This window comes from Podarcis liolepis, assembly GCF_965112155.1.
Source record: "Podarcis liolepis genome assembly, chromosome: 16".
Taxonomy (NCBI): Eukaryota; Metazoa; Chordata; class Lepidosauria; order Squamata; family Lacertidae; genus Podarcis; species Podarcis liolepis.
This window is the reverse complement of record NC_139567.1, coordinates 33,725,775-33,746,867: the sequence shown is the minus strand read 5'-3', so window position 1 is coordinate 33,746,867 and position 21,093 is coordinate 33,725,775. Positions and strand designations below refer to the sequence as shown.

Here is a 21,093-nt window from a genome sequence, read left to right as displayed (position 1 = left end):
GGAGGGAAGAGGGAATGGAATGGAGTATCCCAAAAAGAGGATAACTAGCGCACAGACACACTCAACTCCACATTGCTAACATTTCATTTTAGGTCCCATTTTGTCAATTTTCCAAGCTCTGTATCACTGGTTCCTTCTACAATGCCTTATTCAACACCAGTTAAGCGGGACTGTTGAAAAAAAAAAAAGTAATTCGCATAGACATTTTAATTTTTGCAAGAAAATTTACTGGAGCATGTCTGCAGAACATCCTTTTTGGTTTTCCATTCTATAAACTGTTGCCCCTTGAACAAATCTGACAGCCCCGACAACTCTTCTCTGTCCAGATGGTGAACAGACTTCAACACAGACCAGTCTTAAATATTACTTAATGTTTTCTTTATTTAAAAGTTCATTCACAAAATACCATATCCATAAATTTACTTTGTCATGAAGCAGAATGTGTTGAGTGTTTGGAAACTTGTCTTTACACGTTTAAAAGTCAAACGGATTGACTACCAGGTGAGTTTTGCATGGGCATCCTCTTTTCTTTTCTTTTTTTTTGCTTTTGCTCTTAAAATCTCGGGTCTTCCACATTTTGAACGGAAGAGCGGCTACTGGATGGATTTCGATTGGAACACAACCACACACACATACACACACACAAAAAAATTGCATGTCTCGAAAGAAAAGTAGTGTTAGACAAATGGTTCTTATTCTTAGAAGTGGACTGAAAGACAGGGGTGGGAAGAGACATTTATACTATGATATCCAAGGGGAGGCTAGCCCTTGGAACATTTGCCTATACAAATTGGAACCTGTTTTTACACAATGGACATGTCTTTTTTTTTTTAAGGGGAGAGGAAGAATAACACATCTGCTGCTTTCAATTCTACCTGTTCCAAAGCTACAACCGGATACCCTAAGCATCCATGGCAGGCACTGCAGGTGTTCACACCTTGACCAGACCTCACACTGAAAGCAATAACCTGCGAGCGAGAAACAGCTCCCTTCTTGGTCACCCAACGGCTCAGTATTCTGCTCGCTCTTTAAGTGCGCCATCAAACCTTTTCAAGCAGAATCCTTCCGGTATGGAGAGACAGGGGTTTGCAATCACCTGTTGCCTTTAGCGGCACAAAGACACTGGGGTTCTGCAATCCAAAGAGAGCGTCACCCCCTCCCGCCTGTTTGAGAGGCGAAGCACGAAAGCAAAGCAAAGTTCTGCACGGCAGCCCAAGAGACAAGAGCGGAATGCTGGAAGGGCAGAGTCGAGAGCCGTTTCCTTCGAAACAGAGCCGAAGGAAGGAAGGAAAGTAAACTTTATTGGTTTCAGAAACTAGTTAAAAAGTGGTTAGCAAATATGTAAAAAGAAAATGCAAGAAAATGCTGGAAGAAGACAGTCCTTGGGTGCTACAGGAGGCACGAGCTTCGAAGGCCAGGGAGAAGTCGGCAGGCCAAGTCAAGGAAGCAGCAGAGCAGGGGGCCATGTCTAGATTTGGCTGCCTACACACAACTCAGCCCCAGGCAGGGGTCTGCAAAGTGCTGGCGGCACTGCCGGGAAGGGGAGGGGTGGAACTGATTTTATACAGTATATATATGTACATATATATTATTCCAAAGTGCCTAAGGGCTAACGGGTGGCAATCCTACTTAACGTTGTGTTGCATAAGCTAATTCTACAGGGGCTGTATTCTAGAGCTCGAGACGTCTTCCGCTTGGCCGGGACTCCTCGGAGTTGAGGGGCCACGAGGTTGTCGGTGGTGAGCATGCAGTGGAGGTAGAGAAGCACCGTGGAAGGCAGAAGGGAACGACGTGGAGCAGCAGGACTGAACTCTAACCCGCGTGTCTTGGAAGTGGAAAGAGCCAGAGAGGAAGAAAAGGTGAAAGCAGCACCCCGGGGAAGAGAAGTCGACCTCTGTGGAAGAGGGCAGCGATTTATTGGCCAGAAGCCATGTGCCGGGTTTGGGGGGGAAATGGCTTGCGGGGGGGGGGGGGAGAGGGAGAAACTTAAGACAATGCAGGCACTAGATACAGCAAAGCCAAGAACGTACTAAAAACCACTTGTTAACAGCTGACATGCATTCGCAAGCTCTGGTTTGTTTTGTTTTGATTTTTCCTTTTCTGTTTCAAGGAGGACAGGTGTCAGATGGTAGGAATGGTGGTTGCAGGGTTAATGTTCCGAGCACAGTTAGACACTCTGGGCTGTCTTGCGTTTTGTCTCCCACCCCCACACCCAGTCCCCTCCCTCAACCCCTTTCTCCCGCCCGCCCCCTCCCATTGCATCCCACCCCTCAAGCTCATTCTTGCTCTTCCTTTACTATTTCCTCCCTCGGCTTGGCTCCACCAAAGATGGCAGAATTGGGGTTGGCTACTTGATTGAGAGGAGTGGCAACCGTCCGGGGCTTGAGCTGGAGTCTGGGCCGCTGGGCTCTTTCCTCTGGAAGAGAAGAAACATTTCTGCTTGAGATGCAGCTCAGGCCGTCCCGTGAGCCAATGTACGCCCCGCCGCACAAAGGACCGTAGGGCACCTGTGACAGATTGATCAAGGACAGGAAGCCTCCGGGTGCTGAACTCCCAACTCCCATCAGCCCTGGCCAGCATGCACAGTGGTCAGGGACAACAGGAGTTGTAGTCCGACAAGATCTGGAGGACCGCAGGATCCTATATTTGGTATAAGGCTAGAGCCCACTTCAAGTGCATGAAAGTAGCAGAGAAGTCCCCAAGAAGGCAGATGAATTGAGAGCAAAAAACGCAAAGCCTTATCTCTCCTATCATGTTCATCTCTTTGCCACTGGCACAATCCTCTGCTCACTATCCTTGCAAGTGTGTGATGTATTTTACATGGACTGTAGCACCCCCCACCCCCCACGAAACCTCATGCCAGGTGCCTTTAAGAGATCCATAAGACTCTCCAGTGTATCTGTTATAGCAGACGGTTATGGCCTGCTACTCTGGAATGTCTCATACTCACAAGTCCAAACTTCTGTTGAAAGGAACGAAACCAAAAAGCATTTCAAAATCAAGGTGTATCACAGTGCCATCTGTCGCCGCAACTGACGTGCGACCCTCCAGATGACGTCACTGAATGCTGCAGGCCAAGAGCGGTGGACAGCAGCAATTCAGTTGGGCCAAAATGCGGGAGAAAGCAAAGGCTGCCCACCTTCAGTTGGCTCTCTGAAATCCATGGAAGCGCCACGCACTGGAGGCCCATCCCTGAAGCGACCGGTGCCTCCCATGGGTGGACCGGCTGCTCCTCCTCGCCGGTCCCCGGGACGGGTCCGGCCTCCCCGGCCTCCCAGGAAGTCGTCATCTCTGAAACCTGTCGGGAGAGACGTGGCAGTAAGGGCCAGCTCTTTGGACGTGTCCGAAGCGACAGCCTTGCTTCTCACAGAGGCAAACCCACCAGCAGCTCCATCCAACCTGCGGGAGCACCTTGCGGTAGAGTGCCGGCCGAAGGACCAGCTTGGCACGCTTGGCTTGCCAAGAGACAGAAGTGGTTTTAGTTAAGCAGGATGCACTGGAGAGATTGGGCTAGGAGATGACGGCCATGAAACAGGAAGAGAAGAGGCACTCTGCCGTTTCATACAACTAGCTACAGAAAGTGAAAAGCTCCCCCAACAGCGAGGGCATGTATGGGCCCTAACGCTGCCCAAGGTTCGTTGAGAGGTAAAGGCATGGCCTTTTTTTTGAGGATTGCCTGGTGCCGATGCTATGCCGTGGCTCTTGGTGGTGGTGTAAAAACTTGGCACTCTTGATTTTACTGTTAAGTGCTTATTTCATTCTCTTAGTTTGATTGGGTTGCTGTGTTAGATTTCCTTGCAAAAGGAAGAAAGAGGTTTTTTAAAAAAATAGATTGTTGATATTATGAGGGGGATCAAAGAAAAAGGGAGAAAAGGTTCACACCTGCAGACTGCAATACAAATGTAAGATTGCTGCAGCCTGAAATCACGATCCCATACGATTTCTTCCTTTTGGAGAGTGTCAAGTATGAATGCACTGAAGCAAGAGTGGTTGCTTTGCAAAGAAGGTAATCCTTGCTGCTAAAATCAAGATGCATACATGCATTTTTGCCAAGAGGTTTCTTATGACCGACAGGCAATCCATCCCTATTGCAAGTACTCTCAAAAATAAGATGGGAGGATAATTTGCACCAACTGACATATGCATACCTATACAAGGATGCCAGAAGAAACCCCAAATTTCTGACTAGAGAAAAATGCATGGACTGTAATTATAATGACTACTTTTTATTAGGCTGCCTACCAGTATGCTTTTTATTATGTTTTTATCACTGACATTCTGTAATGTGTTTTTAATGTTGTACAATGACCTGGGAACTTCTGTTAAAGGGCAGTATATTAATTGAAATGCTAATAATAATAAATAAATACTACTACTACCACTACTACTACTAGACTTACAGAGGCTTACAGAGTTAAGTTCGAAAATTTTCTGGCCAAAAGGAGGGTGGGGGTTGAAACATGATCAAATACAAGGAAAAAGCAGTCTAAGTGCATCAGGAGCAGAACAGGAGAGGGAAGAATGAACTACTTGAGGATAAGATGATCTTACAATCTCCATCCACTATGGGATGCCTCCAGCATCTTCTTGTGCAACTAAGAATGTGGCTGAATTTCAAGTACAAGCATCTGCCATGAACACAATGCGTAGCCACAAGCATTTGGTTTATACTCCCAGATTCTCATCTGTTAAACAGGAATAACCCTCATTAAGGTAGCTGTGGAGGTTGGATTGTACATACATCTTGCTAGTTTAGTGCTGTGTAGCAATAAACAGGAATAAAAGGAAAGCGCTATATAAGGCTACACCCCCCACTTTGAGCTGGTCTGCCCAGTTGATGGAGCCAACTTAGTCCTACATCCAGAGCATATATTTACGCCCCTCTCCCAATCGCCTCTGCCCATATTGCAGGAAAGAAGCAACCCAGCATGTTCAGCTGAAAGGCAAGTTAGTGAGCTTTCAAGAAGGGGGCGGAGAATAAGCTACCTGGGCCTATCCTCATCTACTTCTCACCCAGTGGGCCTGATGCTTTTATTACAGGATCCAGAAGTGATGTGTGCACCAAAAAGAGACAGACAGATGGAAGCAGAGTCCCAGCTGATGTTAAGATAGAGTTACTCAGAACTGCACAATCCAAGCCATGCCTTCTGAAAGCAATTCAGGTACTTGTATTTGTCAAAAAGATCCAATGCTTATTCATGCCCTCAAGTCTTCAAAGACTTTCAACTCCCCACCCCCACCCCAAACTAGGACTAGACATTGAAATCCTTCAATCAAAACAGAACACAGACGACTTGCAACCTTTGCCACGGTCTTCAAAAATTAAGAAACATCCAGATAAAGTTTTGGGCTTCTGCCTTAGTGGCCAACCAGACTGCCATAGGGTGATCACAGGCATGTCTGACAGAGAAAGGCAAAAGGAAATAAAAACATTTTTTTGGGTGGGGGTAAGGGACGAGAAGGAATCAGGAAAATGAAAATGGAGAAATACTGCTACCAGAACTGAAGTCATCTCTGGATTCCCATCCACCTCCTCGTGATTCCCGCGGACCTCCTCCGCCCATGCCTAAAAAGAAAGCCACATTGCAAGCAGGGGTCAATGGGGAAGGCGGGAAGATCTAAAAGGTTCCACTGCCAGTGGGCGGAAATCCCAATGCTCTCAGTCCGGTGCAATCCTCACATTCACAAACATTGGGCAATTGTACTCTGCAGGAGAATGTGTCTAGATCAGAGGTGTGGTTGGCACATGAAAAGCCAGGAAAGGACACCGCTCTTAGTTCTCAAAGAAGGAGGCTCATCCATCCAGGCCTGGGCAGGAAGGTTGCAATGAGGAGACCTGTGAAGTGCCAGCATCTTCAGAAAACGCAAATGTCCAAAGACAGCTTTTCCGTTATTTCCCTGAGCTGAGATGCACTTAAACCACTTACATCACAAAACTACAGAAAGAGGCAGAGGGGACCCGCTAAGGTTAGGAAGATGGCACATTTTCTGCAACAACATCTACTAGACAAACAGTCTCAGCTGCTGCACCTTTATCTGGGAGCACTCAACCTTGTGACACATGTGGTTGCCCAGGCTAGGAAGTAGAGCATTAGCAAGTTTAAGGTTCTTGATGTTAAACAAGAAAAAAGTTTGTTTCCTTTTGGATCCAGCAGCTCAAACTGTATGGTATTAATAAAATAGTAGATGAACACTTGTGAGCTCACACTGCTGCCTCCTTTTGTTTTAGAGAGCACCACACCATGAAATAGCCCAGCCTTTGAAATACCTTTCTGCTCCGGATACTTTTCTGCCTAGCAAAACTCATACAGCTGTTTAGATCTGTCTGTGTGAGCCTGGAGCTCTTTAGAACAAAAGAGGCGGCAGCATTAAAACAGTCCAGCATTACTCAGAGCAGTAAGATGCACGGTTTTGAAGACGCCAATTAAATCATTAAGAGGTTATGAGTTAATAGCTCATTGCTACTTTAGTGCCTCAAGATACACCATGCCAATACTGTTTTCCCACGTAGTTTTAAACTCCATACTTAACTTTAGTTGGGGGAAACTCAACTCAAACATAGTTGGGGGAACTCATGTCTTCAAAGGCTGGCCTACCAGTCTACACTAAGCCTTTTCTGAGCATCTGCCTACCATCAGAGCTAAGCAGTGCAAGGCAGTCACCTCCCATGTCTGCGGAGTGGCAGTACATTAGGACACATTTGCTTTCAGGCAAAATGAAAAAAGGGCAGGTTGAGGCAAACTGCTTATTCTCCCTGCCCTCCAGTTAGCCAAGAAAGCAAGAATATTCCCTCCAATTTCTCAATGATGTACAGGAGCAGGCAGGGAGACCCAAATCTCCGGCCACAGTTCAGTCAAAACTGCTTTTGTGATTACCACACCTTGAAAAGTCACTGCTTGCAGCTCCTCAGATTATAACTGAGCCTAGGTAGCTCCTACCCCAAGTCACTCTCCTTCAATTTGCTTCCTTGAGGTTCCTCCCATGCCAGCCTTTAAGGAGATAAAGCTACTCACCTGCCTGGCTCTGTGCCTACCTATGAGATTCTCGTACTTGGAAGAGTCATCCAAGAACACTTGAAGTCTCCTAAGCAGGCATTTGCTGGCACACAATATGGCCACTTGGTGCGCAACACGACCTGGCTTGCAGCCAGAGCATAGAGGGGTTGGAGAAGAGGACTTGCCACCACTGACACTCCCTTTTGCTGCCTGCCACCAGCCACTCCTGGAACCAGCTGTGAACCACCCAGCCCAGTAGAGGGCAATGTTCAAGCTTGCAGGATCTAATTTGCGTTTTACTGGAACTCTGTCAGCTGGAGCCAGGTGCAAAAGACATACCCTTAGAATTAAAGAACAGGGCGCCTCTGTGCAACTGCTGAGCGCATGAATTTGTTCTGAGCCCAAGAACAGAACTGAACTCAGTCCTTCCACACATAAGTCAATTTTTTGTTAAATATTGTTTGCTTTTTAGACAGTACACTCTGTGTATGTGTGTTTAAATGCTTTAGATTTATATTCCAAGATTTCTTGATTTCAGCAATCTAATTTAGGTATGTCATTTTGCTTGTTGCTATTGTTAAACAACTAGAAGTCAGAAATCTTTGCCAATACACCACGAATCACCCAAATATCTAGATCAGTGTTTTTCACCCTATTTTGGGCAAAGGCACACTTGTTTCATGAAAAAAATCACGAGGCACACCACCACTGTGTGCGGAGAGGGAGATGTCAGAGCCCCGCTGCTCTCTATGGGGAATCGGATGAGAGCAGACCGCCTGTCCGCTCTCATCCGATCCCATCCGATCTGATCCCCACCCAGGACGGATGGAAAATAGGGTGGACACAGTCCGGCGCCCGCCTAGTGGGCAAAAATTTGACATTTATGTTTTTTTAAATCTTTTGAATTTTTCAATTTTTCCCACGGCACACCAGGCAACATCTTGCGGCACACTAGTGTGCCGCGGAACAGTGGTTGAAAAACACTGATCTAGATCACAAACTACCTTCTGCCTACCCCGATCTAGGCTGCCCACCTCTTCTGAACTGCTGTGGCCTCCTGGAGTGCAGTAAGACTAGAAACTGATTAGCTTCTTGATTTATTTACTGGCCTGTTTGTTTTGATTTAGCTCTGAACTTGTGGTGCATGAATACTGGATTATACCACTCCAATAATACATTATCACAAACTCTAGATTATTCCACCATTAAGACTAATTTTTCCCATATGTATTTAACCGTGTTTCTTGTCTTTGAATTTATTGAAGTTCAATACAGATAGTTTTTCCCCAAATGTTTTGTTTTTTGATAATACTAACATTTATATAATACTAACTTATTGTGAGCAACTTTGGGCACAGTTTACTGTTGAAAAGTGGTAGGTAACTAAACTAAAAGCTTAATATTATACATACACACATACTAGTTTAAGGCGGCACTAATGCACTCATTCCAATTTGCCATATATTAAAGAGAAGCTATTTAAACATCACCTCTGTCCTCTGGGCCGCCACCTTTTCTGAAACCGAAGCCCCCTTTGTCTTGTTTCCTGCCTTCGGCAATGTCCACTCGGAGTGACCGGTCCCCCCAAAGCTGTTGGACGCAGAAGAAGAGGAGGAGAAATCTTACCACCAGTCATTCCAGCAAGGGCAGCTATCAATTTTCAAATACTATTTTATAAAAATGCTAAGCTTACTGCTCCATCGTATGTCAGAGCTTCTTTAAGTGATTCAACCTCATCAAATTCTACGTAACAAAATCCTGTAAGACAGAAAGAGATTAAAAACAAAACAAAACAAAAAACAGAAGCCAACTTTCATCTCAGTATCTGGAAAGTTGCGAACCCAGACAGTGTACACAAGTGGGCTGTTAGGCAAGGAAGTCAAACTAGGATATCAGGGCAAACAGAGGTTCATGAGATGATCTGTCTCCTTGAGGTACCACTGATTTCCATCCTGTTCCCCAACCCCTTCCCTCACTTCTGCAAACAGAATAAGTAGATTTGAGAGATGGGGGAGAGAACAGCAAACCTGAAGGACAATGTGTTCCCACACAAAACTCCCCCAAAGCAAATGTCTTCAGAGAAGTTAAGCTGAGTGACCACCAGAGACTGCCTGTTCTTTCTATGACTGTAAGCAGACTATGAAAGCTAAATGGTACAGCACATGCTCTGCAGGGAGAAGGTCCCAGTTTTAATCCCCATCATCTTCAGGTAGCTCTTGATTAGCAGAGTACAATTGAAAACTACTTAAGATGGCATGTGCACCTTAAAACCTGGTATCTCTCACCACTAATCAGCTGCCTCTCTACCTCAAACTTGGTTATGAAGGAGAGACATAGAAGCACCTACCTTTAAATTTATCTGTCTCTTTGTCTCTGACTAATCGCACACTCCTTACACTGAGATCTTTGAAAATGGCATCGATGTCTCCTTGGACCGTGTTGAAGGGGAGGTTGCCAACGTACGCTGTGAAGGGGGGCTCTGTTGGAAGCTCTTTCTGTCTACGTGGGCCAACACCAGCACTGCCACGAGATCTGTTGACAAGCACAGAATTAGAGCCTAGGCCAGAATGCTCCAGGGATCAGGGAGCAGCAAGGATGCTCCATGTGGGGAAGGCAGGAAAGAGATGTTACAGTAGAGCTGTATCTCAGTTATACTAGCTGTGTAGTATAAAAAAGGATGATATAGCCTCTCCTACAGGAGTTGACAATTCAAATTTAGCCAGTAGAGAGAAAGGAGAGTGTTCATGTATACAGACACAGGGGCACAGAAAGTAGAGATTTTGTATTAATTGCGTATATGTTTTAACTAAAATCTTGCTATTAATTAGCCACACAGTGCGGCCCCAACAACAGTTGCCTGTGAACAAACACAGTTATGTGCAGCTCCCCAAGTATGAAGAACAGCAGTCAGCCATGCCAAGTTCAAGAACTGTGCTGCCTGATCCTATGCACATCTACTCAATGTGGTTCAAAGATCTGAAGGGGGCAACTTTCTTTAACCTTTCAGTGCAGGACACTTGGTACAGGCAGGAGGGTTTAGTGAGCATGAGTAGAAACCCAAGGGCAACTTGCTTTTTTTTACAAAATTAATTCATATACACACGGTGTTCAATTTGTTGACTGAACTGGGAGTGCATAAAACCAACCCCATCATCCTGAAAGGCACCTGGAACAGCAAGGTGGCTCTAACCAGCTGGCTCTGTCATTTGGTGTCCGTGATGGAAGATGTTGACAGGCAGTTAAAAAATGACATACTACTAACCATAGGCAGGCCATTTTATACACAGGGCGGGCAGGAGGTAGATCAGGATGTACTGACAAGACCTCTGGATGAGCTGCAGCTACGATTTGGGACTCCCAACAGTTTAAGAAGAGCAAGTACAGAACACTTTGCTGATATGGCTAGCCTTCTGCTGATAGATAATCTCCAAGCCTATTTAAGCCAGTATTAACTGGTAGGCTTTCTAGGACTTCAAAGTGCTGGAATTCTTTCAGCCGAAAGACTCCATGACTGCCATACCACGTGACCAACCAGGAAGTCTCGCAATATCTGGTTTTCAACACCACGATAGATCACCAGCTACACATTGGGATCTATTACAATGTGTAAAATAAGGATGGAGCTGTGTAGTCATTGGCTGGCTTCACGGTTTCCCCCACGTTGTGATTTTTTTGCATAGCACAAACATATTTATCATTATTTGTGGTGTATTGACAGGTCAAAAATTATGAAACTGGTATCATGATATGAGCTTCAAACCTGTTTGGGGCTATGTATCCATATACAGCCCAGCCCTATTGACTACATCTTTGTATAGCTCTGCTAGCCAATTTTAAAGCTGTATTGGAATCCTATCTCTAGTGACTCAGATGTAGACGGGTACTTGCGTATTTATTTAGAACATTTTAACCCTGCTCTTTAGCTGAAAAGGCTCCCAGATTGACAGTCCCTGGCTACAATCTGCTAGGGATTGACAGTCCCTAGACTTACAATCTAAAATGCATGAAATAAAAGGGGAAAGGGAAGAGGGTTGAAGAAGGGAGAAAGTAAGCGAGTCCAGGGTCCAGTTCTTAATTGGTGGACCCGAGAGGTTTAGTAACAAAGCATCGTAGACCTGCCCACCTCTATTTTCGAATGTTCTGACAGGCAAGGAGGGCACCCTACTTGCCTATGGCCTTCCCAAGACAATCTTTCTGCAGTCCTTATGGGAAGAAAACTATTCCACAGTCAAAGCATGTATTTGTAGTTAAAATACAGTCATACCTCGGGTTACAGATGCTTCAGGTTGTGTTTGTTCGGGTTACGGACCGCCGAAACCCAGAAGTACTGGAATGGGTTACTTCCGGGTTTCAGCAGTCGCGCATGCGCAGATGTGCTAAATCGCGCTTTGCACATAAGTGCCAAATTGCAACCCGCGTCACTGCAGGTTGCAAACGCCGCAGGTTGCGAACGTGCATCCGACACAGATCATGTTCGCAACCCGAGTGTCCACTGTACTTTTTTGGTATAATGCCCCAGTCAAAAATTCTGCCAGGGCAGCAAGCATTTTAGATAAGTGGCACATAACTGCTAAGAAAAACTACTATGCGAGCACACAAAAAGCAGCAGATTTCAAGAACAATGAAGGATGAAGGGAGAGAGCTAACTTCTCAGTTAGGAGGGCAGCACTTGGACAGATGCTAGCCAAACGCTTTTGGATATTTTATCAGACCTCCATTTGGAATACATCCCAGTTGCCTTCTTTTCACCTGATCAACATGCTTGATATGCCTAGAAAGAAGCCACAGGTGTCAACTGGCCAATTCCAAATGTACCTGGAGCTCTTTGCCTTTTTTAAACATGAAAAGCAATGCAGAAAAGGTGCAGATATGCCTAGGTAAATATTCAAGTACAGTAATGCTATTAGAAAACATAAAAAGATGCCTTCCAACTAAGGTTAACTAAATTGATAGTCTAAACTAAGACCATTTCTAAACTTAAATACATATTGAAAAAGAAAAGATACTGAAAGCTAGGACAGGTTAAGTGTGTAGTTCTGAGTGCGGTGCTGTTGAGAGACTGTACTGTATCAAATGCTTATCAGTCCTATCAGTCCTAAATCTACTTCTTAAATAGAAGCAGTCACCATAACCTACTCAGGTTTTCTTACAAGAAAAAAAGAGAAACCAGTTGGTTCAGTGCTAGAACACATGCAAAGATCTACTTTACCTGCACCCAACTGTGCATTAAAACTCACATCATGGATACCTTACGTATAACAGCAATGCCAGCAGTATAGTCTCATGGATATGCCCACTACGTTTATCAATGGGTGACAAATTATATTTGTCTTATGGAGTTCGACCACAAAGAGCTTTGGGAAACTGGCCCGTCCAAATAAGTATTGAGTGGGTCTTGCTTTGTGTCTTCCTTTCCACATCAACTAGCCATAAATAGGTTGGGCTTGGTAGAATTCTTCACAACTAACATGGGCAACAGACTGATGAAGCATGTCACCACCAGTCCTATGAAGAGATGATGAACTATTTTCTGGAAGGGTGACTCGGTCTTATGAGCCAACCATGACCAATTCATGTGCTTTCATAAGGACACTCATAAAGATGTCACATTAGACACACTTTAAGAACAGTTACTCAACCCGGTTGACTGGCAAACCAACCTCAGCACTATGAGCCCTGGATGAAGACTCCCCCTAGATACTCCCAGTGACACACCTATCCCATCATGTTTCCTAATGACAATCTGTAGCCATCTAAATTTATGAAGTTGGTTCGCCAGGGGTGGAAATTGCTATTCCATCAAGACAGAGACTATAAAGGAAATGGGAACTAGGTAAAGAGCAAATTATCTGATATACTCTGCAAGAAAGGATGTTTAGAATGATGCATGTAGACATGATGTACCCTAAACACAATCTACTCTTAAAAAAACCACAACCATAAATGCTTCTGTACAGCTTTCTGACGAGAACTCAATTTCCTTGTCAAAAATTTACCAGCCGCCTACATATCGGCAACATACTATTTTAAGATACAACTTTTCTAAAGTCCATATTACTGCAGAATCCAAAGAAATTAATAACTAACATAATGCTATCACCCTTGCAGCACAAGAGCATGTGATGATTGTGGAAGATTCATTATTCTTCCCTAGCTATAAAGAGAGTTCTCAACTCCCTCTCACTCCCATAGGGTCTGCCCTAGCCTGGATGAATCACTAGCCCTGGATCAAGTCTTCTTGAGGGGAAGTCTTCATGCAAATGGCCTCAATTTCACTCCTGGCATATCACTGGCACCGGTATAATACTCATTAGAACAAGCACAGCTGCCAGCTATGAAGTCAATGCCATTAATAAAGAGTGAGGAAAGAAGAGGCAAAGTCGTATAACTCTGACTGCCTCTCTAATAGGAAAACACCACCTCCTTTCAAAGGTGAGGCAGCTTATAAAGCTGAGATACAATACTAGGTTCAACAGATGTGCATAACACCCATAAAAAGTATACGTAGCCTCTACCAGCTAACCTGTGACCCTCACATATTTTTGATTACAGTTTTCATCAGCTGCAGCCAACAATTTATTACCGTTTACAATCACATAAAACTAAAATAAAAGCAGACTATTATTAAAACAACAATGAAACAATAGAATACAAAGTAATGTAAAAATTTAACATGCAAACAGCCTGAAAGGAGAAAAGAGTCTTATCTTGTTAAATAAATAACTAAGCTCAGCACAAATGAAACCACTTTGGGGGAAACTGAACAAACAGGACTAACATATCCTCCTGTTGTCACATCTGGTGGCAGGAAACCCAGAGACCAGCTGGAATGGGAGCAGGCATTCTCTAGACATCCCTGTGTGACAAGAGCTCAAGGCGCGCTGCAATGCATCAGTACACTTTCTGCCAGAACAGAATCAAAAATATTTTTGCTGCAGACCTAAATCTAATTTCCAGTCCAGAAATGGGGGCAATAACTTTAACATATAGTTACAGAATGGCTGCAAGTGAATGTTTAGAATTAGGTTGTTTCACTGCAGTTTGATAGCACTTGAAATTGCAACTTAAGGAACTAGGAAATTACCAGTACAGTACAATAAAGGGGCTATCAACATGTGCTGTTTGTTATCTTCAGCAAATCTGAACAAACTTTTTCAGGCTTGTGTCCCAGCTGTGTTCAAAAGTTTAACTTAGATTATTTAATTACTGAAACTAATTGCACTGAGACTAATACAGCCACAGCAGTCAGCATTTTTGCAAAAGGCAGCAGTAAACAGCTCAACCAATTTCCAAGGTATTATGCCTACCTACTGCTTTCAGGAGCCTTTAAATAAGAATGCTAGTGAACAAATGCTGGAGACGATGAAATCTGGCATACACTGATGAGTTTTCCATCTTAGACTACACCCATACTGTAATCAGCTCATTTCCCAGTTTGATAAACTCGAACTGAAAAGTAAGCTCCAAGTACCAAATGTTCACTTCCCTTTCCATAGGCAACACACAAGCAGCATCAGCCACTCCTCCTAGCCCTACTCCCTTATTTGATTTTAGTCAGACTCTTCTCTGCCTTTTGCTTGTTCCTTTCTCATGCTTAGCCACTGCAAAGGGCTAGGAATGCAGAGCTCTTATGACTTGTAGCAAAAGGTACAAGCTGTGATCAAGTCAGCAAGATGCCTGGCAGAGATGTTGGGGAAACGAACCTCCAGGTGGCAAAGCAGATCACCTCCATACACCTACCAGATCATGTTAATGTGGAGAATAATACAGTGCAAGGCATATGCAATTCCTCCCATACAAAAAGTATCACCTAAAAATACTGCTGAGGGGCCTTTGTGGGAGGCATCAAGTGACCAAAAGGCCATTAGTCTCTGCTCCACTAGATTCAAAACTAGCCAGAAGAGTAGCCATGGACTTCTCCTTTGCTCCACCTCATAAATGTATAAGTGCCTTAACCTACCTCCTCACCCTAAAGGATACAACCCTGTATTTCATCCCCTATTTCACCTTCAATCTCATTTTTATCCTTACCCCATTATTTCTATTTCATCTGAACTCTATGCTCCACCTTACATCCAAAGGATCTACCTTCCCTGACCCCTAGATTCATACACACTCCTGCTTAACCTATTGATTGATCCATAATCTTACTTTCTTCTGCTCTATCAAGATTTTGATTTGGCAGCTCCTTGAGGAATAGCTTTGTTCTATTTCTTACTCATGTTACTCTGTCAAGCAATGCTGGCATTAGCAGCACTACGTATAGTAAATTCTCCGCAGTCCATACAAACCATACTGTAAGGTAGACAAAATAAAAAGGGCCACCCTGGAAAGACATATGAAATAGAAGGGGCAAACTGAGGAGCTAAGTAAATCATCCTATCCAGTATGTTTCACACCCACAACCATTTTTGTAAGAGATGCATATATGCTTTTCTAAAGAGATACGCAGTCAAATTGAATGCAGACCAGAAAACAAATTACAACTCCTAACAGAACCCATCCGCCTGCAAAAGAATAGGAAATGTTTAAAGTGATTCCATTCACTTGCGAAAAGTATCATCCACCCTTCGCCAAATGGTCCTAGGGAGGAAAAACCACAAATATTACTTTAAAAATCATTAAAACAAAATACTCAACTAGATGACTCATCACTATCTTTGGCTCCTCCTGCAGGTCTGGACAAAGAGCTATGTCTTCCGTAAACGAAAGTAACACTGCTCTAGATGCACCTCAGAAGGGAGGGCACTCCAGAGATGAGAAGGCACCCAAAGAAAGCTCTCATATTTGTCAACTTTTATCAATTTCATCCCAAAGTAGAATCACACACCAGGCTGCCAATCTTCAAATATTTGTATCACAGGTAGTTTAAGGCTTTATACATCGATGAGAGTACATTGAATTGTACTCTGAAGCAAACTAGCAACCAGTGCTGAACCTTTAAGATCAGTGTTAAATGGGTGTAGCCATCAATGCCCACCAGTACCTAGACAAAGCATTCTGCACAAGCTGCAGCCTCTGAAACATGTGATGGCAGCTCCACATAAATGATGTGGACAATAATTTTATCAGGAGGTTATTAGAATATGAGTTACTATGGCCAGGCTCCCCCCCCCCAGATTGTAAGATGAGCCTGAAGGGTCAGGCCAATGGCCTATCTCATTCATTATCCAGTTCTCACAGTGGAAAGCTAGCTACTTGTAAGAAGCCTGCAAGCTAGGCATGAGCACAACAGCACTCTGCCCACCTGTGAATCCCAGGAACTTGTATTCAGAAGCACAATGCTTCTGCAGTTGAGGTAGACCATAGTCTCATGGCTAGTAGCAGTGGCTACCCAGGAATGGGTGTAGCTGGTGAACCAGGAAGTAGACACGCCTAGCCACTGAAGCAACTTGGACCTCAGGTAACATAGCTGTATTATGCACCATCCCAAGCTATCTACCTGCCTTTCAAGGAAGTGCAACCCCATTTATTTCTTGGATTCAAGAACCCAAAGCACACCTCCATCTTGTATGGATTCATTTTCCATTTATTGGTCCACATCCAGCCCATTACTGCCACCAGTCCAGTCAACACTCTGCCTCACCTGTTTCAGATGGAACAGAGAAAAAGAGTTGGGTGTCATCTGCATATTGATGAAACCTTGCTCCATATCTATTAATGACCTCTCCCTGCAGCATCATACAGGTGTTAAAAAGAATGGGGGACAGGATGAAACCCTGTAGACACTTACCATGCAGTCAAGCAGTAGCTCCCCATTACTATTCTGTAAGTAAACCTGGAACAGTGTGGTCACCTCGCAAAGCCACAGATTTGTTTGTGAGGACAACACACATAGTACTTCTTGAATGACCCTAAAGCTTTTTTCTTATGACAATTCTTTATGCTGGTTCTTTCTATTTCCTGAAACCTGTCAAGATAACCCAGATGATTTCACATACTGAAGACTTCTTTGGGCATTCCCCCTCCCCTTCACTCAAAAACTTATTCAGGCAAGTCACTCTGACTCCCCCCCCCCCCACTGTATATTTGCTATATGAAGATAATTGTGATAAACCTACAGGGTTGTTATGAGAATGGCTGAGATAACTGCTCTCAAGTGCACAAGATATAAAACTTCATAATTTTCTCACTTATACCACTTTTAAACAGTTTACAAAGCACTATATCCCAAATATACTCTCTACTATTAAAAATAGAAGCCTCTCAGCTTCTCTCTGATAAGAGATCACACATTATTCTTACTGGAGTAATAGGACTGGTCAATAACTCCAGATTCTCTCACAAAGACAGCCCTGCAGTTATGGTTTAATGTTATGTGTGAATGCAGTCATGAGATGTGGAAAAAGAGGAAGTTTAGAAGAAAAACTAGAGGAGGGATGGACCAGAAGATTCTCTCAAATTTATTCATCAAATAAAACTGAATGGCACAAACTATTGGATTCACTGCCACAAAATGCAGGGACAACAATGGGCATGGACATGGATGGCTTTACAAGGCATTAGACACATTTGTAAAGTTTAAGACCATTTACTAGTCATGACAGCTATATGCTACCACCTTCAGCAGCAGAGGCAGAAAATACCTGAATAATAGTTGCCCAGGCATTACAGCAGGTTCCTATTGCCCTCCACCCTGTCTACCTCTGGACTTTCCAGAAGCATCATGTTGGTCACTGTCATGCTGAATTAAGTAGGACCCATCTTATTCACCCTTCTTCTCCCGTGGGACTGCAATCCCAGTTCCCATGCAAAAGCATCCAGGCCTGAAACTTCTTCCCCATAGGCTTCACTTACACCCCACGGAGTCCCCTCCCGCTTTCCCCTTTAACCAACCTCAGTCTTCCTGCCCCCCAACACCACCCACCTCTTGACACCCCACTAAGAGACTAAAGAAGCTGGAGCCCTTTCCCCACAAGCTTACACCTTCCTCGACCCGCCTCCCTTATCAGAGGCCACTTACCTTCCACCGAGGCCCGTTACCCATTCCCATAAGAGACATCTCAGGCATGGCCCATTTCCTCCCATAAATTATGCCCTCCTAGATCTCCTTTTTTTCAGCCCCCCTTTCCTGTCAGAGGCCACTTCCACCAGAGCCCAAAATACGCCCCCCGCCCCAGGAACACCTTTGCTCACACCTTCCTCGATCCCCCTTGCCCTGACCCACCTCCTCCCGCCAGGGGCCACTTCCCTTCCGCCAAAGCCCGGGTCCGTCTCCCCCGCCCCTTCTTCGCACCCGCGTGAGAGGCGCTCCAGGCCCGACCCGTCCCCCGCCGCAGAAGCTTCGCCTCCGGCCCTCCCGGACCCGGCGCTCGCTCTGGCCCGCCTCCCCCGCCCGGAGGCTCCTTCTCCTCCCTCGACACACGCGCTCGCCGCCCCGCGCACGGGCCCTCCTGCCGCCGCCGCCACCTCGCTCCTCCCCTCGCCCGGGCCCCGAGGCCTCCCTTCGCCTCCCCGGCCGGCCCCGCTCCCCTTCCCCGCTCACCCGCGGCCGCCGCCGAAGCTGCTGTAGGCCCGGTCGTCATAAGCGTCGAAATCCGCCATTGCTGCTGCTGCTGCTCCTGCTGCTGCCGCTGCTCCTGCCGCCGCCTCAGCCTCCCCCGAGCGCGAGCGAGCGCCGCAGGACCCCCGCGCCGCTTATATAGCGGGCCTCGGCCAGAGGCTGCCCGTCGCGGTGCCTGCAGCCAAGGAGCGCTCTGCGCCTGCGCGCAGCGGGGGTGGCCGCGGCGGTGCCTGACTGGAAAGTGAAGTGTTGGGGGGGGGGAGAGAGAGGAGGGAGGAGAGGTTTCAAAATGACCCAGCCCTAGCAGGCAGAAGAGCCGCATGTGGGGATTGGGGTGATGGAGGATTGAAAGCTTCCCTCCTGCTACCTGAGGAGAGAAGTGGGAGGCAGTGCAGCTAGCTTCCCTCTCTGACCTGCTGGGAGGTGCAGAGAAGTGCTTTGCCATCCCATGCGTGAAATCCTAGACTTGAAGTGCTGGCATTTCCAGCTTACAGTGGTACCTCGGGTTAAGTACTTAATTCGTTCTGGAGGTCCGTACTTAACCTGAAACTGTTCTTAACCTGAAGCACCACTTTAGCTAATAGGGCCTCCCGCTGCTGCTGCACTGCCGGAGCACGATTTCTGTTCTCATCCTGAAGCAAAGTTCTTAACCTGCAGCACTATTTCTGGGTTAGCGGAGTCTGTAACCTGAAGCGTATGTAACCTGAAGCGTATGTAACCCGAGGTACCACTTTATAATCATTCCTCTGAATGCCAGCTGCTGGGAATCGCAGGAGGGCAGACCCCCTGCGTCTGGTTGGCCACTGAGGGCAGGGCACAATGAATGTATGTTGACATCTGCCTCTCTCTTGGGAGACAATGGAAGAGTGCACCTTCGGGGCTAAAGCCAAACTGTTGGAGAGTCACAGCGCCTGCTGTGGCTGTAGAGACCAAAAATGGGAGAGACATGTTTTGTTGCAGCTGGGGCAGAGGAAGGCGTCCGGTTGTGCTGCTGCAGGTGCATCACGGCATTTCTTCTCTGCGCGCTCCTCTCAGCAGTCGGTCCTCCTCAGGTCACTGCTGTGGATACACAACCTGTCTCCAGGCGCTGTGGTCGTCTGCAAGGGATTTAGACAGGCAGGGTTGATGTTGCCAGCTTTTATGTCTCATTTGTAACACAGAGTTGGTCTGCCAGGGGTGCCTGAAGACAGCTCTGCATACAGCATGTCTATAGGAATCCTGTCATCTTCCATGCTGTGTACATGACCAAGTCAGCATAGATGCCGCTGAGATAGGACTGTGAACATGCTGGGGACTTGGGAGAGCACATATTTGTTTGAGACTCTGTCCTGCCATGTGGTGCCCAAAATCTTCTTGACGCCGTACATTGAAGCGGCGCTCCTGATGGGTGTAAGTTGCCCACAACTCACCTCCATAATTCTGTGAGCTTTATACACAGGGTGCTGTGCTATCTGTCTGTCTGTCTTCCACCTTTGTCTCCAACAATCTCAAGCTTGTGCATTTGGTTTTCTCCATCATTTTAGCCTCAAAACAACCCTGTGAAGTAGGTTAGGCTGAGAGGCAGCAACTGCCTCCCCTCAAATCAGTCAGTGAGCTTCATACGTCTAAGGGATTTCAAGCCTGGACTCCCAGGTCCTAGTCAGATGCTCTAACCACTACACAACATGACTAGATGAGCCACTGACTTGATCCAGCAGGGATCGTTTTATGTTCTTAATAATTACAAGAAGGTTAATAGACAAGAAGGTATTTGTTTCATGAATTATCCCCAGATTAAGTTTATGGGTGAAAGGCCCATAGAATCGAAGTGGGCTGACTTCTAAACAGACATGCACAGAATCGCAGCATCACTGCGTATTCCTGTAAACACCACTTCATGCTGTTTTGTTTCTCTTTAAAACCAATGGGGAAATAATTAAAATATATAAAATAAAATAATTAAAAAGTAAACAGGCAGAGAAGGGAAGGGAAGCACCCGCTAAACTAGAAGAATCACTAATCACCAGCTATCTGTAAAAGAAGTTTTTTCTTTAACCGTCTGCATAAACCTAGAATTGTTTCCAGCAGACATCTAAAAGTTAATATTGAGGATGTTTGCTGAATCTCTGTCAAGAGACCATTCCACAAGACTGAGCTGATGAAAATGAAGGCTCGGTTTATATACCGCACATATACCATGTCCACATCTAAAAGATTTTTAATCACTTACATAAGATCAATAACAAACAAGACAGTCCCTGCCCACAGGCTTATAATAGAAGACACAACGCAGAAGGAAAAAGGGATGGGGAGGGCACAGAAAAAGAAGCAAATTCATCACACTGTCTTATGCACGTTTATTGGTAACAATTGGTATTACTGGTAGGGGGGTAATAACATTAAAAAAACCTTTTATTTCTAAATATCAGGCTATTGTTTGTTCCACATCATGACATTTTCACTTAAAGCTAAAAACTAACCAAGAATTCCAAACAGTAGCATTATGTCACAGGGGGCATTTAGACATTGTTGTCCTCATTAATACATAACTTTTTGCCACATAGTTGAAAATTAATATTTGTTTTGGTATAACTTAATATTTGGATTAATTCTTCA

At 45.2% G+C, this 21,093-nt stretch overlaps 1 protein-coding gene across 1 annotated transcript; it reads right to left on the bottom strand.

Annotated features, from left to right (window-relative positions):
• Positions 1-356: 356 nt before the first annotated feature.
• On the bottom strand, positions 357-18,705 carry EIF4H (eukaryotic translation initiation factor 4H). The gene is made up of 7 exons (XM_083479127.1): positions 18,481-18,705; positions 9,343-9,527; positions 8,689-8,753; positions 8,486-8,585; positions 5,498-5,566; positions 3,140-3,298; positions 357-2,416 (listed from the first exon to the last, which is right to left on the bottom strand). The coding sequence occupies exons 1-7, from the start codon at positions 18,537-18,539 to the stop codon at positions 2,277-2,279; spliced, it is 777 nt and encodes a 258-aa protein (XP_083335253.1). The 5' UTR covers positions 18,540-18,705; the 3' UTR covers positions 357-2,276.
• Positions 18,706-21,093: the final 2,388 nt, after the last annotated feature.